General features: G+C 44.1%; 1 protein-coding gene across 12 annotated transcripts in view; it reads left to right on the forward strand.

Annotated features, from left to right (window-relative positions):
• ATF7IP2 (activating transcription factor 7 interacting protein 2) overlaps window positions 1-5,772 on the forward strand; it is a 73,274-nt gene extending 67,502 nt beyond the window's left edge. For 5 of the 12 annotated variants that reach the window (XM_033428819.2, XM_033428820.2, XM_049699101.1 and 2 more), the window contains 2 exons: window positions 3,533-3,618; window positions 4,220-5,772. In XM_033428819.2, the coding sequence (XP_033284710.1) occupies window positions 3,533-3,618; window positions 4,220-4,633 (500 nt within the window). In that variant the 3' untranslated portion in view covers window positions 4,634-5,772. Of the gene's footprint in view, window positions 1-2,020; window positions 3,619-4,219 lie in introns of those variants that run through there. The other 7 variants (XR_007472059.1, XM_033428821.2, XR_007472058.1 and 4 more) reach the window with 6 other exon arrangements.
• The last annotated feature ends 10,199 nt before the right edge of the window (window positions 5,773-15,971 follow it).

Here is a 15,971-nt window from a genome sequence, read left to right on the forward strand (position 1 = left end):
TTTTTTTACATTTTTTCCCTGTAATTTATTTCTAATCTCAAAGCATTGTGGTTGGAAAAGATGTTTGATATGATTTCAATGTTCTTAAATTTACCGAGCCTTGATTTGTGACCCAAGATGTGATCTATCCTAGAGAATGTTCCGTGTGCACTTGAGAAGAAAGTGTAATCTGCTGTTTTTGGATGGAATGTCCTATAAATATATAGTAAATCTATCTGGTCTAACGTGTCATTTAAAGCTTGTGTTTCCTTATTAATTTTCTGTCTCCATTATTTGTCCATTGGTGTAAGTGAGGTGTTGAAGTCCCCCACTGTTATTGTGTAACTGTCGATTTCCTCTTTTATAGGTGTTAACAGTTGCCTTATGTATTGAGGTGCTCCTATATTGGGTGCATATATATTTAAAATTGTTATATCTTCTTCCTGGATTGATCCCTTGATTGTTATGTAGTGTCCTTCCTTGTCTCTTGTAACATTCTTTATTTTAAATTCTGTTTTATCTGATATGAGTATTGCTACTCCAGCTTTCTTTTGATTTCCATTTACATGGAATATCTTTTTCTATCCCCTCACTTTCAGTCTGTATGTGTCCCTGGGTCTGAAGTGAGTCTCTTGTAGACAGCATATATATGGGTCTTGTTTTTGTATCCATTCAGTGAGCCTGTGTCTTTTGGTTGGAGCATTTAATCCATTCACGTTTAAGGTAATTATTGATATGTATGTTCCTATTATCATTTTCTTAATTGTTATGGGTTTGTTTCTGTAGGTCATTTTCTTCTTTTGTGTTTCCCACTTAGAGAAGTTCCTTTAGCATTTGTTGTAGAGCTGGTTTGGTGGTGCTGAATTCTCTTAGCTTTTGCTTGTCTGTAAAGCTTTTGATTTCTCCATCAAACCTAAAGAGATCCTTGCCGGGTAGAGTAATCTTGGTTGTAGGTTCTTCCCTTTCATCGCTTTAAATATATCATGCCACTCCCTTCTGGCTTGTAGAGTTTCTGCTGAGAAATCAGCTGTTATCCTTATGGGAGTTCCCTTGTATGTTACTTGTCATTTTTCCCTTGTTGCTTTCAGTAAGTTTTCTTTGTCTTTAGTTTTTGTCAGTTTGATTACTGTGTGTCTCAGCATGTTTCTCCTTGGGTCTATCCTGCCTGGGACTCTGTGCTTCCTGGACTTGGCTGGCTATTTCCTTTCCTACGTTAGGGAAGTTTTTGACTGTAATCTCTTCAAACAGTTTCTCGGGTCCTTTCTATCTTCTCCTTCTGGGACCCCTATAATGAGAATGTTGGTGCATTTAATGTTGTCCCAGAGGTCTCTTAAGCTGTCTTCATTTCTTTTCATTCTCTTTTCTTTATTTTGTTCCATGGCGGTGAATGCCACCATTTGTCTCCCAGGTTACTTATCTGTTCTGCCTCAGTTATTCTGCTATTGATTCTTTCTAGTTCATTTTTCATTTCAGTTATTGTATTGTTCATCTCTGTTTGTTTGTTCTTTAATTCTTCTAGGTCTTTATTAAACATTTCTTGCATCTTCTCGATCTTTGCCTCCATTCTTTTTCCGAGGTCCTGGATCATCTTCATTATCATTATTCTGAATTCTTTTTCTGGAAGGTTGCCTATTTCCACTTCATTTAGTTCTTTTTCTGGGGTTTTATCTTGTTTCTTCATCTGGTACATAGTCGTCTGCCTTTTCGTTTTGTCTGTCTTTCTGTGAATATGGTTTTCGTTCCACAGGCTGCAGAATTGTAATTCTTCTTGCTTCTGCTGTCTGCCCTCTGGTGGATGAGGCTATCTAAGAGGCTTGTGCAAGCTTCCTGATGGAAGGGACTGGTGGTGGGTAGAGCTGAGTGTTGCTCTGTTGGGCAGAGCTCAGTAAAACTTTAATCTGCTTGTCTGCTGATGGGTGGGGCTGGGCTCCCTCACTGTTGGTTGTTTGGCCTGAGGCGACCCAGCACTGGAACCTACCCGGCTCTTTGGTGGGGCTGATGGTGGACTCTGGGAGGGCTCATGCCAAGGAGTATTTCCCAGAACTTCTGCTGCCAGTGTCCTTGTCTCCACGGTGAGCCACAGCCACCCCCCGCCTCTGCAGGAGACCCTCCAACACTAGCAGGTAGGTCTGGTTCAGTCTCCTGTGGGGTCACTGCTCCTTCCTCTGGGTCCTGATGTGCACACTACTTTGTGTGTGCCCTCCAAGAGGGGAGTCTCTGTTTCCCCCAGTCCTGTCGAATTCTGCAGTCAAATCCCACTAGCCTTCAAAGTGTGATTCTCAAGGAATTCCTCCCCCCATTGCCAGACCCCCAGGTTGGGAAGCTGGACATGGGGCTCAGACCCTTCACTCCAGTGGATGGTCTCCTATGGTATAATTGTTCTCCAGTTTGTGAGTCACCACCTAGCGGTTATGAGATTTGATTTTATTGTGATTGCGCCCCTCCTACCGCCTCACTGCGGCTTCTCCTTTGTCTTTGGATGTGGGGGTATCTTTTTTGGTGAGTTCCAGTGTCTTCCTGTCAATGAGTGTTCAGCAGTTAGTTGTGGTTCTGCTGCTCTCGCAAGAGGGAGTGAGCACACATCCTTTTACTCTGCCATTTTGAACCAATCTCTCATGCATCGATTCTCTTACAATTAAAAGCGTAAAATCATTACCTTTACAAAAACGTATTTTAACACCAGTAAATAAAGCGATTAATAAGTTATCTTTGAAACAGTGTAGAATCTCAATTATCCTTGTCAGTTAAAAGAAAAATACAAGTAAAAAATTTTATTGGGGGAGATTCTTAAAGTACGTTAAACAGTTATATCACTGCACACACAGTGGATTAAAAATGATTTTTGCTGCTTATTAGATATGTTCAAACTTCTGAAATTTTTAGCTGTCTGGTCCTATTACTTTCCAACATGGAGGCACTTTTCTTACTATCCCCATGATACTTTCCCCAGTTGTCCTCAAACCATTCTTGTGCCTACTAAACCTTCTTTCTCTCCCTCACACCCACATTTTCTCTATTTTCCTCCTTTTCTTCTTCTAACCATCTCTCTTTCTTCCATTCTCTCTTCTGTCTCTCCTCCCTCCCCCTCCCTTTCAGCAGTCCACAATTGATGTCTAATTCCCTCTAGGCTACCATGGGATACCTCCAACCCCAGCCTGCATGAGTTTTAGTTTGAATTCCCAGGCCTTGTTTGTATCACACATTCTTATAGGATTGTAAACAGTTCTGTGTTTGCAAACATCCTTGTTGACCTAACAGAGCAAAATCTGCCTCTAAGACTGCTAAGCAGGAATCCCTCTACCATGGGTAATTTTTCCTAGTTCCCAGTTGCATCATGACATCAGTGTTTACCTTGAGGAATTTTTGTCACATTAAAGAAAAATTCTCTATATTTGATACCTTTGCATATCAAAAGTTATCTTCTTATTTCACAGTTTTATAATTTTAGTTCACATTTAATTACTACCCAAGATGTAAACTACTGTTTGCTTTAAAGGCTATGGGACTGATTATTGTAGATACATTTTACTTTTAAACCTTCTGTTGTTCACAGAAAGTCCAGTATCCATGCTTGAGTCACCTACGAAAGCTATTTCAATCTCAAAAGAGACAACCCCAGAGGCACAAAATGCAGCCCAGGTACTGATATGAAATGTTCTGTAAGGGATATTCGTTCCAAATTGAGTGGAAGTATCCATTTTACTCATAAAGAAACATTTGGGTTACATTTCATCTTAGAAAGCACTTTAATATGCTTTTTCAAATGTGCTATTGTGAGTCTACTTATTTACTCAATTAAAATAATTTAATTGAATTTTCCAGAAGCTACAGAATTAGAACAACTACATTTTTTAGTCCAACAAATTGGAAAAGATTTTTAAGAATAATAACCATTGTTGATGAAGGTGGATGGAAATGGGTGTTCTCCTACACTCACACGTTTCATGTTTGGGAACACAGGTTTGGAAATGAGATGGAATATTTCTCCAGAATGTCTGGGCCCTAACCCATTCTGGATTAGTGATATTCCAGAGTGTAGAGATCTTAACTCTTAAAGAAGCTTATGCTTGAAAGAAACTGGATCCAGCCTCACGTATCCTTGAAGCATCCTTTTGTTCTTATGATTTTGATAAATGGATTGAAGAATGGGAAATATATATTGTAGAACTGCAGTTGACCACTTAAAAAAAATCAGAACCCACCAATTCAGCTTGCTAAACTTTTTATAAATGTGTTTTAGGTTCTTGAATCCTTTGAGCACCTGCCACCTCTCCCAGAACTACCACCACTACTACCCGAACTGGTAGACAAAATCCGAGACACACTTCCTCCCCAGAAGCCTGAGCTCAAAGTAAAACGGGTGCTGAGACCCAAGGGCATTGCCCTGACTTGGAACATAACCAAAATCAATCCCAAGTGTGCCCCCGTGGAAAGCTACCACATCTTCCTGTGCCATGACATCCCTAATAATAAGATGAGCTGGAAGAAAGTTGGAGAAATTAAAGCTTTACCACTCCCAATGGCCTGTACTTTATCTCATTTTTTAACTTCCAACAAATATTATTTTACTGTCCAGTCAAAAGACATTTTTGGGCGATATGGACCATTTTGTGATATAAAATCTATTCCTGGGTTTTCTGAAAATCTTACCTAAAAGTAAGAAAAGTATTTGATAATTATATATTGTACTACATTTTTTTTTCATACTTCAGTTGTTTGTTTACAATGGTTCTCTAACCCTATTCAATGTCTTAAAGGGCCAGTTCAGATTGTGAACCCTTTATACAGGGACAGTCCTTTTCCCTATGTTGTAAGTGGCCTCTAGTTTCATGAATTTCTGATTTGCATTCAATAAATACTTCCAATGGATATGTTCTAAGACATACACCATCATGGACCCATGTCGCTAAGCTGTGTTAGTTACAATACATTCGGTAACTATGGAGCTGCTGCTTCTATCAGAAGCCCTAGGATGCAAGCAACCACTATTTCCTCTCTTGAATATCAGCTTTTGGTGACCTGCTTGTGGTCAGTATAGGTACAGGAAAATTCAGCTCTTTACTGAGGCCAGATCATCCTTGGGGTGCATCTACACCAAGATTTTATGAAAATATGTTTTCCCGTTCTGTTCAAATTCTAAGGGCTATTAATTTGTGCCCCTCCCTACTCCCCCCTTTTGTTTTAGGCCATGTCAATCATTTAGGGAAATAGTCTAGGTTTTCCCGAAATCGGTTTGTATACTTACATATGTAATAAAACTACTTAAACGTATGCTGTGTACACAAAAAATACAGTATCTCTTGTAAAATAAAAAATTACCCAACCTGCTATTTCAGTGGAGGAAAATGGAGTTGTCTGCCTTAGATTTAAGGCTTTAATTTGCTGATTCCCTAATGAGACCCTTTGCTTATTTCCTGGCTACCGTCATTACTTACAACATAACACTAAGGGGCTCCCATAGATGTCCTGCTTACCTCTGTCTGAGGGAACACTGATGTGAGCTGTGGCTCCTACAAGTAGCCCAAGAAACTTGACGGGTGAGCAGACTGGGTAAGTGTAAGTCAGTCCCTAATGCGACAAACCGTGGATGAGTAATACTAGGACACTGAGAAAACAGAAAAATAACAGTTAGTGTGAAAGTCTGTTCAAGAGAGGCATTCTTTTCTGGTATATAGTGAAAGTTCAGGCCTCAGAGGCTCTGAGATTTAAAAAATTGAACAGGAATGGCTTTCCTTGGCATTTTGTGAATGCTGTCACATCTTCAGTCATAAATAAAGATGTTATTTTTCAGTCTCCTGTGTCTACCTTTTAAAACATTATGACTGAAAGAGCCAAATTCTGACCTGAATTTGAAGAGATGAGCTGCCCTCTGTGAGGTCCTATTTCAGGCTCGGAGCAGTGGAGGGTGTCCTGCAGCACAGGACAAGGGCTTCACTTGAGGACAACTGCACCCTTGGGTTGGCATCAACTAGCCATTCACTCACTAAGCGAAGCCCAAAGCCAAGACTTTGGTGTGCATCAGCAGAGCAAAACTGCATCCCAACCAGCAGATCTTCTGGAATGTTGATAGGTATACAAGTCTTAAGCAAAAGAGCTCTTCACAATAGTAGAATGAGGAGGAACGCTGATAGCAAGCAAGCATCTTACAGCTGGTGGCCCAGAAAGCATTAATGTTTCTTGCCTTTTGGAGGGGCAGGAGCAAGATCCTCAACTGTTACCTATCAGGGACACCAGAAGAGAACCGGCCTGAGAACAAGACCCAGGACTGTACAGTTACATAGTTCAAGGTAAACACCCCACCTCCACCCAGGAAACGTTTCATGCGCTTTTGGTGGGAAACCTTTATGCCTCCTTGAAGCAACAGAACCAAACTCCTGATTGATGAGCTAAAATTGAATATATTGAGAAAAGGCTGTGGGGCGGTTCCTGGAATCAGCAGGGAGCTGAGAGACTCTGGCTTGGAAAACAGGAAAGGGGAAAAAAAGATACTTTGCAACAAATTCCCATGAGGTTTCAAACCTGAGACAGTTTATGCAATTTATACCCCATAATGATATGTTAAGATATTTTCTGCCCATTTTAAAGAGTGGAAACAGGTCCAGGGAGCTTAGTTGGCTTGCCCGAGTCACAGAGACCCAGCCCATTCACATGTGGCGCCCTGGTCCTGGGTTCCGGCTGTATACACAGGCTGTGCGGCCTCGTGGGGACAATGGGCGGAACAGAAAGCCTTTCCCACTGTCCTTGCTGCCTTGTGGTTCCAGAATCAAAGCCCAGACACATATCAGATTGGCTTATCCTAGGGCATGTGTCAAAGCTGCAAGGCGAACAAGAAAGTAAACCTCTGGCATTTTTGGTCAGTGAGAGGTATACTCCGCTACTCTTGACACTCAGGGTAGGTGTAGTGGCTTTGGATGATGTCCATGTCGCTAAGCTGGAACTACCTTTCCAAGGATGTCCTTCCCTGGCTGGTTCAAGTTTAGCGTTGGTCACGAGACACTGCATGCAGTTTGGAGCAGAAGCAAAACATCAGTTCTGTGTTTTATGTTCTGAAGATAGACACGGGGCATCAGAGCGTGGAGGCTTCTATGCTCTGCTGGCTCATAGACCCACAGCTCCTGCCAAGTGCCTGGCCAAGTGAAGGGCACCTCTGCGTGCTGCTCTGTGCCTTTCCTATAGGCCGTGTTTCCTGTGGCTTCGAGGCTGGAGGTGGTCACACACAGACGTGCTTCCAGTTCGTACTTGTCCGCTTCCTTCCTTCCTTCCTTCCTGACGGCCACCTGGCTGACCTCTGGCGACTCCAGACTCAACACTAGACCCAGAGGGAACACTTTGCATAGGCTTCTCCACCAGCTCTCCCACACTGGGCCAAGCCTAGCCCCTGTAATCAGTTCCAAGTTCTATAGTTTTGATGGCTTCCTCACCAAGACCACAGGGCCCCCAGACAGAGGAGGCGCATCCTCACCCCAGGAATTGAGTATCAGGGCAGTAGCTTGTCCACCTGTCCTGGACACTGAATGTCTCCTACGTTGTTCTCGTGGGATAAGGAATTCACAGACAGACCCTGAGTCTGAAAGCCAGTTCCAACACTTACCGTGAGGTCAGCATCTCTCTGAGCCTCCTTTTTCTCAATGTGTAGAATGAAGGCAGTGCTGACTCCTTCCTTCTGCCTCTTTCTCCCTCTCTTTCCTTGTTTAACTGGTTCTGCTGCCTGAGCTCAAGAGCCCTGATTCAGGGTCATTGTAAGGAGTTAACGATGTAACATAGAATACCTAGGACAAAGCAAGTCCTTTATTAGTAAATGGTAGAAAGCAAAAACGTAAAACCTTTGCTGGGGATGGGTAAATTAGAAATACCTTGTTTCCGAGGTAACTGCTAATTTACTGGGCCAAAGGGTCAGCAGGAGATGGCATGTCACTCAGAGGTGGCCATGGAGATAGAAGAAAATTCTTCTAAAAATCATAATGTGAACACGTTTCCAATATGGAGATAGAGGCAGAGATTGGAGTGATGCAGCCACAAGCCAAGGAACACCGGAGCCACCAGAAGCTGGAAGAGCCTCTGGAGGGAGCACAGCCCAGCCAACACCTGGATTTCAGACGTCTGTAGAGCTATGAGAAAATACACGTCTGTTGTTCTGAGCCACCAAGTTTGTGGTAATTTGTTACAACAGCCCTAGGGAAACTAACACAAGCACTCTTCCCTGGGACCACGATTTGTTCAAAACGTGGACACCTGGCCCTTACCCCATATGCTGCGGAGGTGGGGCCTCCTGTGTGTTCCTAGACACTCATGTTGGCCTGGGGGGGTGGTTTTATGCCCCCAACATGGAAGATGCAAAGCCTCTGTCAATCATTTCACAATGTCTTCTGTCAGTGAGATGTGCCCGACATCGTGACATCAGATGGTGGCTTTATCTTTAACTGGTAGATGGCAGCTGTTGAAGAATAATCAGTATCAAGGCTTCAGAAAACAAAGAGCCTTATTTGGGGTCCTAAGAATTGCAATTCGGGAGTCACAGATTCAGGTAAAACCAAAAGAGTATTCTGGGGAAGAGGGAATCAGGGGCTTATAAAGGCAAAAGCCACAAGGTTATGGTCTGGCGAGAATTATGACTGATGCAAAAAGGAAATATTTGTCTTTAAGGGATCGGCTGAAACGAGTTATTTAGGGTAAGGGTCTAATAGGTATCTTGAACTTCTGGAACATTGTGCAGATGTTCTGGATGCCCGTGTTAAGATACTAAGTGGTCAAAGGTCAGATTCCACCCGGAATGAGACGTGCGTGAATCCCACTTCCTCGACAGCCTCCTGGCTCCTTTCCAGAGAGCTCTCTTAGCAATACTCACTCCATCTTATTTTCCTTTGACACAGCTGAAGTGGCAAATGCTCAGAGATAGACTTACATTACCTATTACCACAAATCCAGAGGATAGAATTAAATCATTGAATTTTAAAAATCAGGAGTCCTACAGTGCAGACAAATCTAATTCAGTCAGTTCCTACCTTTCAGCCTCCTGAGATTTTCTCAGGGGGAGGATGTGGCTACTTGATTTTTTTTATCTGTGTTGAAAGGGATCAAAACGTGCCACCACAAAATATGCCACTTTGGCATAAGGATTATGTTGAGCTGAATGCATTTGAGAAAACCAAAGACACAGGAAGAGTTCACTTGCCTCCCCCTTTCTGCCTAAAATCAAGGCATAAATTTCCACTTGTAAAGGTGACATAAATTTCCTTCTGTAAAGGGGTTTCCCTCTCCAGTACCTGGAAGACCTGAGATGAATCTGCATAACAAACCCTGTTAAGCAAACCTTTATCTGCTATATATTTCCTAGTCACCTTCCCACAATTTACCACCTCTAGGAGCCCCAAATCCCTTTCCTTTGTCACTTCCCCATAATTTAATCGCCCTTTGTTAAAGCCCTCCAGGTCTAACCACTTCTTTGGGGTTTCACGTGTTTTCTCTGAAATCTCTGTGCATGTAAAAATATTAAAATTTGTATTCCCTTTCTCCTATTAATCTGTCTTTTGTCAGTTTAATTCACAGGCTCCATTCATAGCCCCTAGAAGGGAAGAGGAAGTTTTCTTCCTCTACAATGTGAACTGTGGGTGGTAGAACTGTGTTGGGTTAAAGAGTCGCACCCACTGGGATCTAATCCTCCAAATACACAAGCAAAGTCTGAGACGACAGAGACCACAGCAATTACGATGGGTGGTGGGAGAGCTTAACAGATTAGCTATTTAGATGGTGGAAAAGAACAAACATTAGTTAAAACTCAGACCATCACTGGTCAACAAGCAACAACTCTTATACATAGACAATGAATTAATCATCCATATACCAGGATGTTTTTCTCAAATTTCTTTGAAAGGAAAATTTCTTATCATTTTAAAACTAGGGCCAGGGTTTTGTGAGATTGAAAGCGAGCAGGACCCTGCAGGGCCTTCCTAGTGGTAGATCCCTCAGTGCCCCCTGTTTCTTGTTTGTAGGAGAAAGGATTCAGTCTCCTCGGCCTTCCCCAGGATCCAAAGAGCAGACTCAAGCAGTTACTAATTAGAGAAGTGAGGGAATGCAGAAACAAAGGAAAAGCAGTCCAGCAAGAAAATTAATGATAGCTTAAACAATAGGTCAGCCGTAAAACAGAGTCACAGGACCTCAGTTCCTCCTCAAGGGATATAGATAACAATCGGACACATATCCTTGAGTTGTTTTACAGAAACCAGGGCCTCACTGGATAGAAATTGCTGACCACAAGCACGTAGACCCCAGATTGGTTGGAGTCAGAAGACTGATGGTTAAGATTGCCCAAACACCTCCCTGTTACCTCACCACCGACCAATCAGAAGAACATCCATGAGCTGATCATGTACCCTGCAACCCTCACCCCTAACGTTGCCTTTAAAAATCCTTCACTAAAACCCATCGAAGAGCTCGGGTCTTTTGAGCATAAGCTGCCTGTTCTTCTTGCCTGGCACTGTGCAATGCACCACAACCTGGTGTCCACAGATTGGCTTTTCTGTGCGTCTGGCAAGTGAACCCGAGTTCAGTTCAGTAACAAGATGGACAGCTGTTTGTCAATGCCAGTGAAATAAAACACCTTAAAGATTGCAGTAAGTTGGATCAATGAAGATGGTATCAGAAAACATATCTGTAGATGCTATGACTGACCACAGGGGCAAAGACACCTGAAGTTTCTTTTCCTTACTTTGATAGAGGGAAATGACGTCTGATGTATGAAGAAAATCTATCTACACTCAAGATTTATTTAAAACGATTTCTAACCCAATTATGTTTCCCTGGATTTTGGCTGTAGGGGAATATAGTAAATGCAGTTGGACAGGTTCGGATGGAATTTGGGCCAAGATAATACAAAAGGCAGATCATATTTGATTTTTGCCATACAGAGTTTTAACTATTCACATTAAAGAGAGTATTGAGTTTTGGGGGGTTCCTAAAGATCTGAGTAATCTGTGGGATGGATGTCCAGAGTGCCTGTGAAGGATACAGATGCAGCACAGCTGGTTCTGTAATGATAGCAAACAGCCAATTCTGGCCGTGGCAAACTCTGCCACCATGGAAACCACACATGGTGGTAAGGATCATGGGGAGTGTGAACTACCCACAAATTGCCCCCATCACCTCCACAGCTTGAGGTCAGTTCCTTTTGAGCTAATTGTGCTTATCTACCACTTCTCTCTCCATGAAAAAAAATTATCCCTTAGCCTGGGGATACTCACCCATGTCTAGCTCACAGACTGGGACCCATGTGCAGCAAGCAGAGCTATTTGGGGTAGTTTAAGTAGTAGGACTGAGGGCCCTGTTTCAGGCCACATAGGCGCTGTATAAATGCAATTTGGTAAATTTGTGGGCAGGGGTTATTCGTCTGAGCGAAATAGAGGCCAAGCTTAGGTAGGCTGGGTTGTAGCCCAAGACACAGGAGAAATTCTTAGCAGCTGTGTTAAGAGGTTTACGACATGGTAAAAGTTTGGTAAAGACATCAGCCCCAGCAACCCAAAACTCTATTTTCACCCATTGGTTAAAATTTCACAGTGAAATATTCATGTGTTCATTCATCAAGGGATCTACCAGATTCCAGACACCGTGCCAGGTGCTAACATGGAGAACAAGACTTATCACTGTCCCTGCCCTCTTGGAGCTGACCTAGTGGGGGACACAGGAGACAAATGGAAAGTACACACATGAGATTTTCAGAGAGCAATGTGATGTTGTCCATATGAAAATAAGGAGGGAGATATGGTGGGGCATGATGGGGGCAGTGAGGTTATGTGAGACAGGCTGGTCAAGAAGAGCTTCCTGGAAGAGGAAGCACTTAAGCTGAGGGATGATAAAGAGAAAGGCATGAGAGTGCCTGGGGGAAGGGCTTGTGCCTGACCAAGGAGCTTAATGCACATGGGGAAAGTCCTCTGAAGGAAAAGGATTTGGGTGTAAGAGGGGATCCCACAGGACAATGAAATGCAATGCATGACCCACAGTGGATCCTGGATTTAGAGGATATTATTTGGACCTTGGTGAACTCTGACTATGGATAACAGTGTTAAATCACCTGAAAGTGATCATCGTATTCATCGTATTGGGCTTACGTGGGAGGACAGTCTTGTTCTTAGGAGATACTGCCGACGTCCTTGGAGGCAAAGTGCCTTGATGTCTGCAGCTGACACACAAATGGCTCATAAAATATTTATACACACACACACACATACAAAGAGAAAGATAAAAGCAAATGTGACAAAAATGTTCATAGTCGGTGAATCTAAGTAATGTTATTCTTGCAACACTTCTGCAGGTTGAAAATTTTCAAAATAAGCAGTGGGGGGACAAAACAATGGATCATGGTCTCTTAGAGTCCACATAGGGTCAGGTGAGACTACCCTCTAGAAATCCTGATTTAGCTGGGATCTGCAGAATGGGTAGAACTCACCAGGTTAAGTGCACAGGAAAGGACATTTGCAAGAGGCAGGTGGCTCTGGACAGTCTGGTTTGGGGCCTGCGGGACGAGGCTAGACCTCCTAGTACCTCCCAGGCCACTTGCCTCTCTCCCCTGCCTGGAGGTGGAGTCTCTCTCTCCACCTCCTTGCCTCTGGGGAGATCTATGATTGCTTTGACCAATAGAATACAATGAAAGCAATGCTGGGCCAGCTCTGGGAGCCAGCCAGGCGGCTTCTACTTCCTGCCTCTTGGACACCAGCCACCACATAAGAAGTGCAACCACCCTGAGATTACCAGGCTGTGGGAAGCCCAGGCCATGAGACCCTGGAGGACAAGATGCCACATGGAGAGAGGGAGAAAGAAAGAGACAGGCCAGGGAGCACTGAGATGGCAGACCCGTGAGTGAAGAAACCATCTTTGGAGCAGATCCTGGATTGCAAATGCCCCAGCTGAAGCCACGTGGAGCAGACGAATAGCCAAACTGAGTCCTATCCAGATCTGGACCCACAAAACTGTGGGCAAAATAAGTTATTTTGGGCTTCCCTGGTGGCACAGTGGTTGAGAGTCCGCCTGCCGATGCAGGGGACACGGGTTCGTGCCCCAGTCCGGGAAGATCCCACATGCCGTGGAGTGGCTGGGCCCGTGAGCCATGGCCGCTGAGCCTGCGCGTCCGGAGCCTGTGCTCCGCAATGGGAGAGGCCACAACAGTGAGAGGCCCGCGTACCGCAAAAAAAAAAAAAAAAAAAGTTATTTTAAGCCACTAAGTTTGGGGTTTGTTTATGAGGCAAAAACAGCACCTGGGACACTGCTAGAGACTGTTGTCAATGTTAAGAAGTTTGGTCATCATCTTGGGAGTAACAGAGAGCCATTGAAGCCTTCAGGCCCGATGGATGACAGGACCAGAGTGGAGGCTGTGGTCACTCTGGCTGCCACATAGAAAATGGGCTGGGGGCTGGGGTGGGGGCGATGGGTAGGGGGGAACCAGGATGACAAATTACAAGTCCATCACAATGGTCTGGGTGACACGACAGCATCTGGGACTGGGTTTGTGGAAGTGATGTCCAGAGGAAGGGGAACTGAAGAACAAATCCTTTCCAGGGAAACGTCAATGCACATACCTGCCCCAGACCCCAAGGTCCAGTTATTCTGTCCCGATGCCACTAAGGAAGCCAGAATAAATGTGCACACCCTTCTTCCTCCGGGAAAAAAATAACATGGCAGAAGGAAATGTAGAATGACCACAAAAGGAATCACTGTAACGATTTCTCTTCTTTGGGAATATACGATTTGAAAAAAAAAAAAAAAAGGAAATTTTATCTGACCAGACTAAACCAAATTGTTTTGGTTTATGATTGGGATTGTAATTGAATATAGAAATGTATAATATGCAGGTCAGTAGCCAAATGTTGAGGCTTTGGAATGTTTGCGGTTTACTGCCGGCCTTCAACATCGCAAATTTCATCCCTACAAGACCTGAACGAACAGTTTGGAAAATTGGCCACCAGGTGGCGGTAATGCCCCTTCTCCACCTTTCTGAAACTGAAAATAAACCTGCTTTTTGTCATGTTTGGTGTTGAAACAAATCGATTGTCACAAAACTACCAAACAACATATTTGAAATATGGTGCCAGCGTAGCAAGACTTTGGCTAATATTTAGGTACAGCACAGTCCTTTCTTCCCAGACCTCCACATTGATTCTCAGTTGATTTTGAGTCTTGAGTCAAAATTTTTAACTGGAATTGCTTCTCTAAACTTAGAGTCAGAAGCTCTTCCTTGACTGTGTTCTCCATTCCAGAGCTTCAGTTCCATTTAGAAACAAAAGCCCTTGCAGGTGGATTTTATCATCCTCACTTCATTTCATCAAATTGGAATTGATGTAGATTAGAGGCAGTTAGTTTAAGCTGAAAATCCAATGCAAGTCAAAAAAGACTCAGATCTCAATGAGGCTCTGGAAGCAACTTACCCTTAGTTGTCTGTGATGAAAATGTAAAGCTTTTCTGAGGGACTGGATTGAAAGTGGCAAAATGTATAGCATAAAAACGACTCACATTACCGCCCCATCTCCGCTCCTCCCCTCTCCCCATGACAAGTCAAAACAGGACAAAGCTTTCCAGAACTCTGCAGCAGCATGCGGACATAGATTAAGAGAGAGCCTGGGACTTCCCTGGTGGCGCAGTGGTTAAGAATCCACCTGCCAATGCAGGGGACGTGGGTTCGAGCCCTGGTCCGGGAAGATCCCACATGCCGCGGAGCAACTAAGCCCGTGCGCCACAACTACTGAGCCTGGGCTCTAGAGCCCGCAAGCCACAACTACTGAGCCCACGTGCCACAACTACTGAAGCCTGCGCGCCTAGAGCCTGTGCTCCGCAACAAGAGAAACCACCGCAGTGAGAAGCCTGCGCACCACAACGAGGAGTAGCCCCCGCTCGCTGCAACTAGAGAAAGCCCGTGCACAGCAATGAAGACTCAATGCAGCCAAAAATAATTTAAAAAGAAAAGAAGGCAAAAAATTAGCATCTGTTTAAAAAAAAAGAGAGAGAGAGAGAGAACCTTAGTTCCCAGAGTTGTCTAGCGGACCAGAATTTCAGCAGCAGAGGGGTTTATGGGCGGGGCCTGGGGTAGCCCACAGAATTGTGCTGTAGGCTAGAGAAGGCTCAGAAAGGAGCACAGAGAATAATCAAAGGAACAGGAGCTAATGGAGAGAATAAGATGCAGCTGTTTGAGGGCTGGGTTTTCCACCCTCACAAGCCTAGGAGAGAAATGTTGATTGACTTGGCTTGGGTCACGTGCCACCAGACACCCTGATGGATCGACCTGCCCACCCACTGGGAGGGAGAGATGATTCCAAAAGGAATTTGGGGTGTTGCTACCAAAGCAAGGGGAACTGCATATTAGGTGACCAGAAAGAAAGCAATCCGTGTCAACGCGATTCACAGGTATTTTCAAAACCTGTAAACCATGAAGTGAGATTTCTTTTCTTTTTAAAATTTATCATTTTTGATTGGACTGCAGGTCACTGCATTTCCAAACCACCTCTGAGGTCTGTTTATCCTGCTCAGTGAGACAAAGAAGAGAACCAGCAGAGAAGAAAGGAAGTTCAGGTTGGATGGGCCACGACCACCTCTTAATTTGGGCTGTCTGGCCTGGTTTTCAGTGTTAAGCATCCCATGAAATACTCCCAGCTGTGATCCACCAACATCGTTTGGTCCACATACCTGGAGAGCTCGGTAAGATGGCCGGTTCCAGGGTCCCACCCCTTGAGGGTCCCACTCCACAAGTCTGGGGTGTGACCCAGGAATCTGTATTCTCAACATGCTCCCCAGGGAGTTCCAAGGCAGCAAGTCCTTGGACTAGACTTTAAGAATCAGCCCCCTACCCCACCCCTTCCCCACCAGCAAATTATAAAGACTTTTTCACGTACAAGGAGACAGAAATTTAGGCTGAATTTGAAATCAGTTGAGCTGCTGGCAAAATCTGGCAAATCACACGTTTTGCTCGCTGGCTCTCTGCCTCCTTTGCCAGAAAACAAGCCAAGCAAGACGGA

The sequence above is a fragment of the Orcinus orca genome, chromosome 16 (assembly GCF_937001465.1).
Source record: "Orcinus orca chromosome 16, mOrcOrc1.1, whole genome shotgun sequence".
NCBI lineage: Eukaryota > Metazoa > Chordata > Mammalia > Artiodactyla > Delphinidae > Orcinus > Orcinus orca.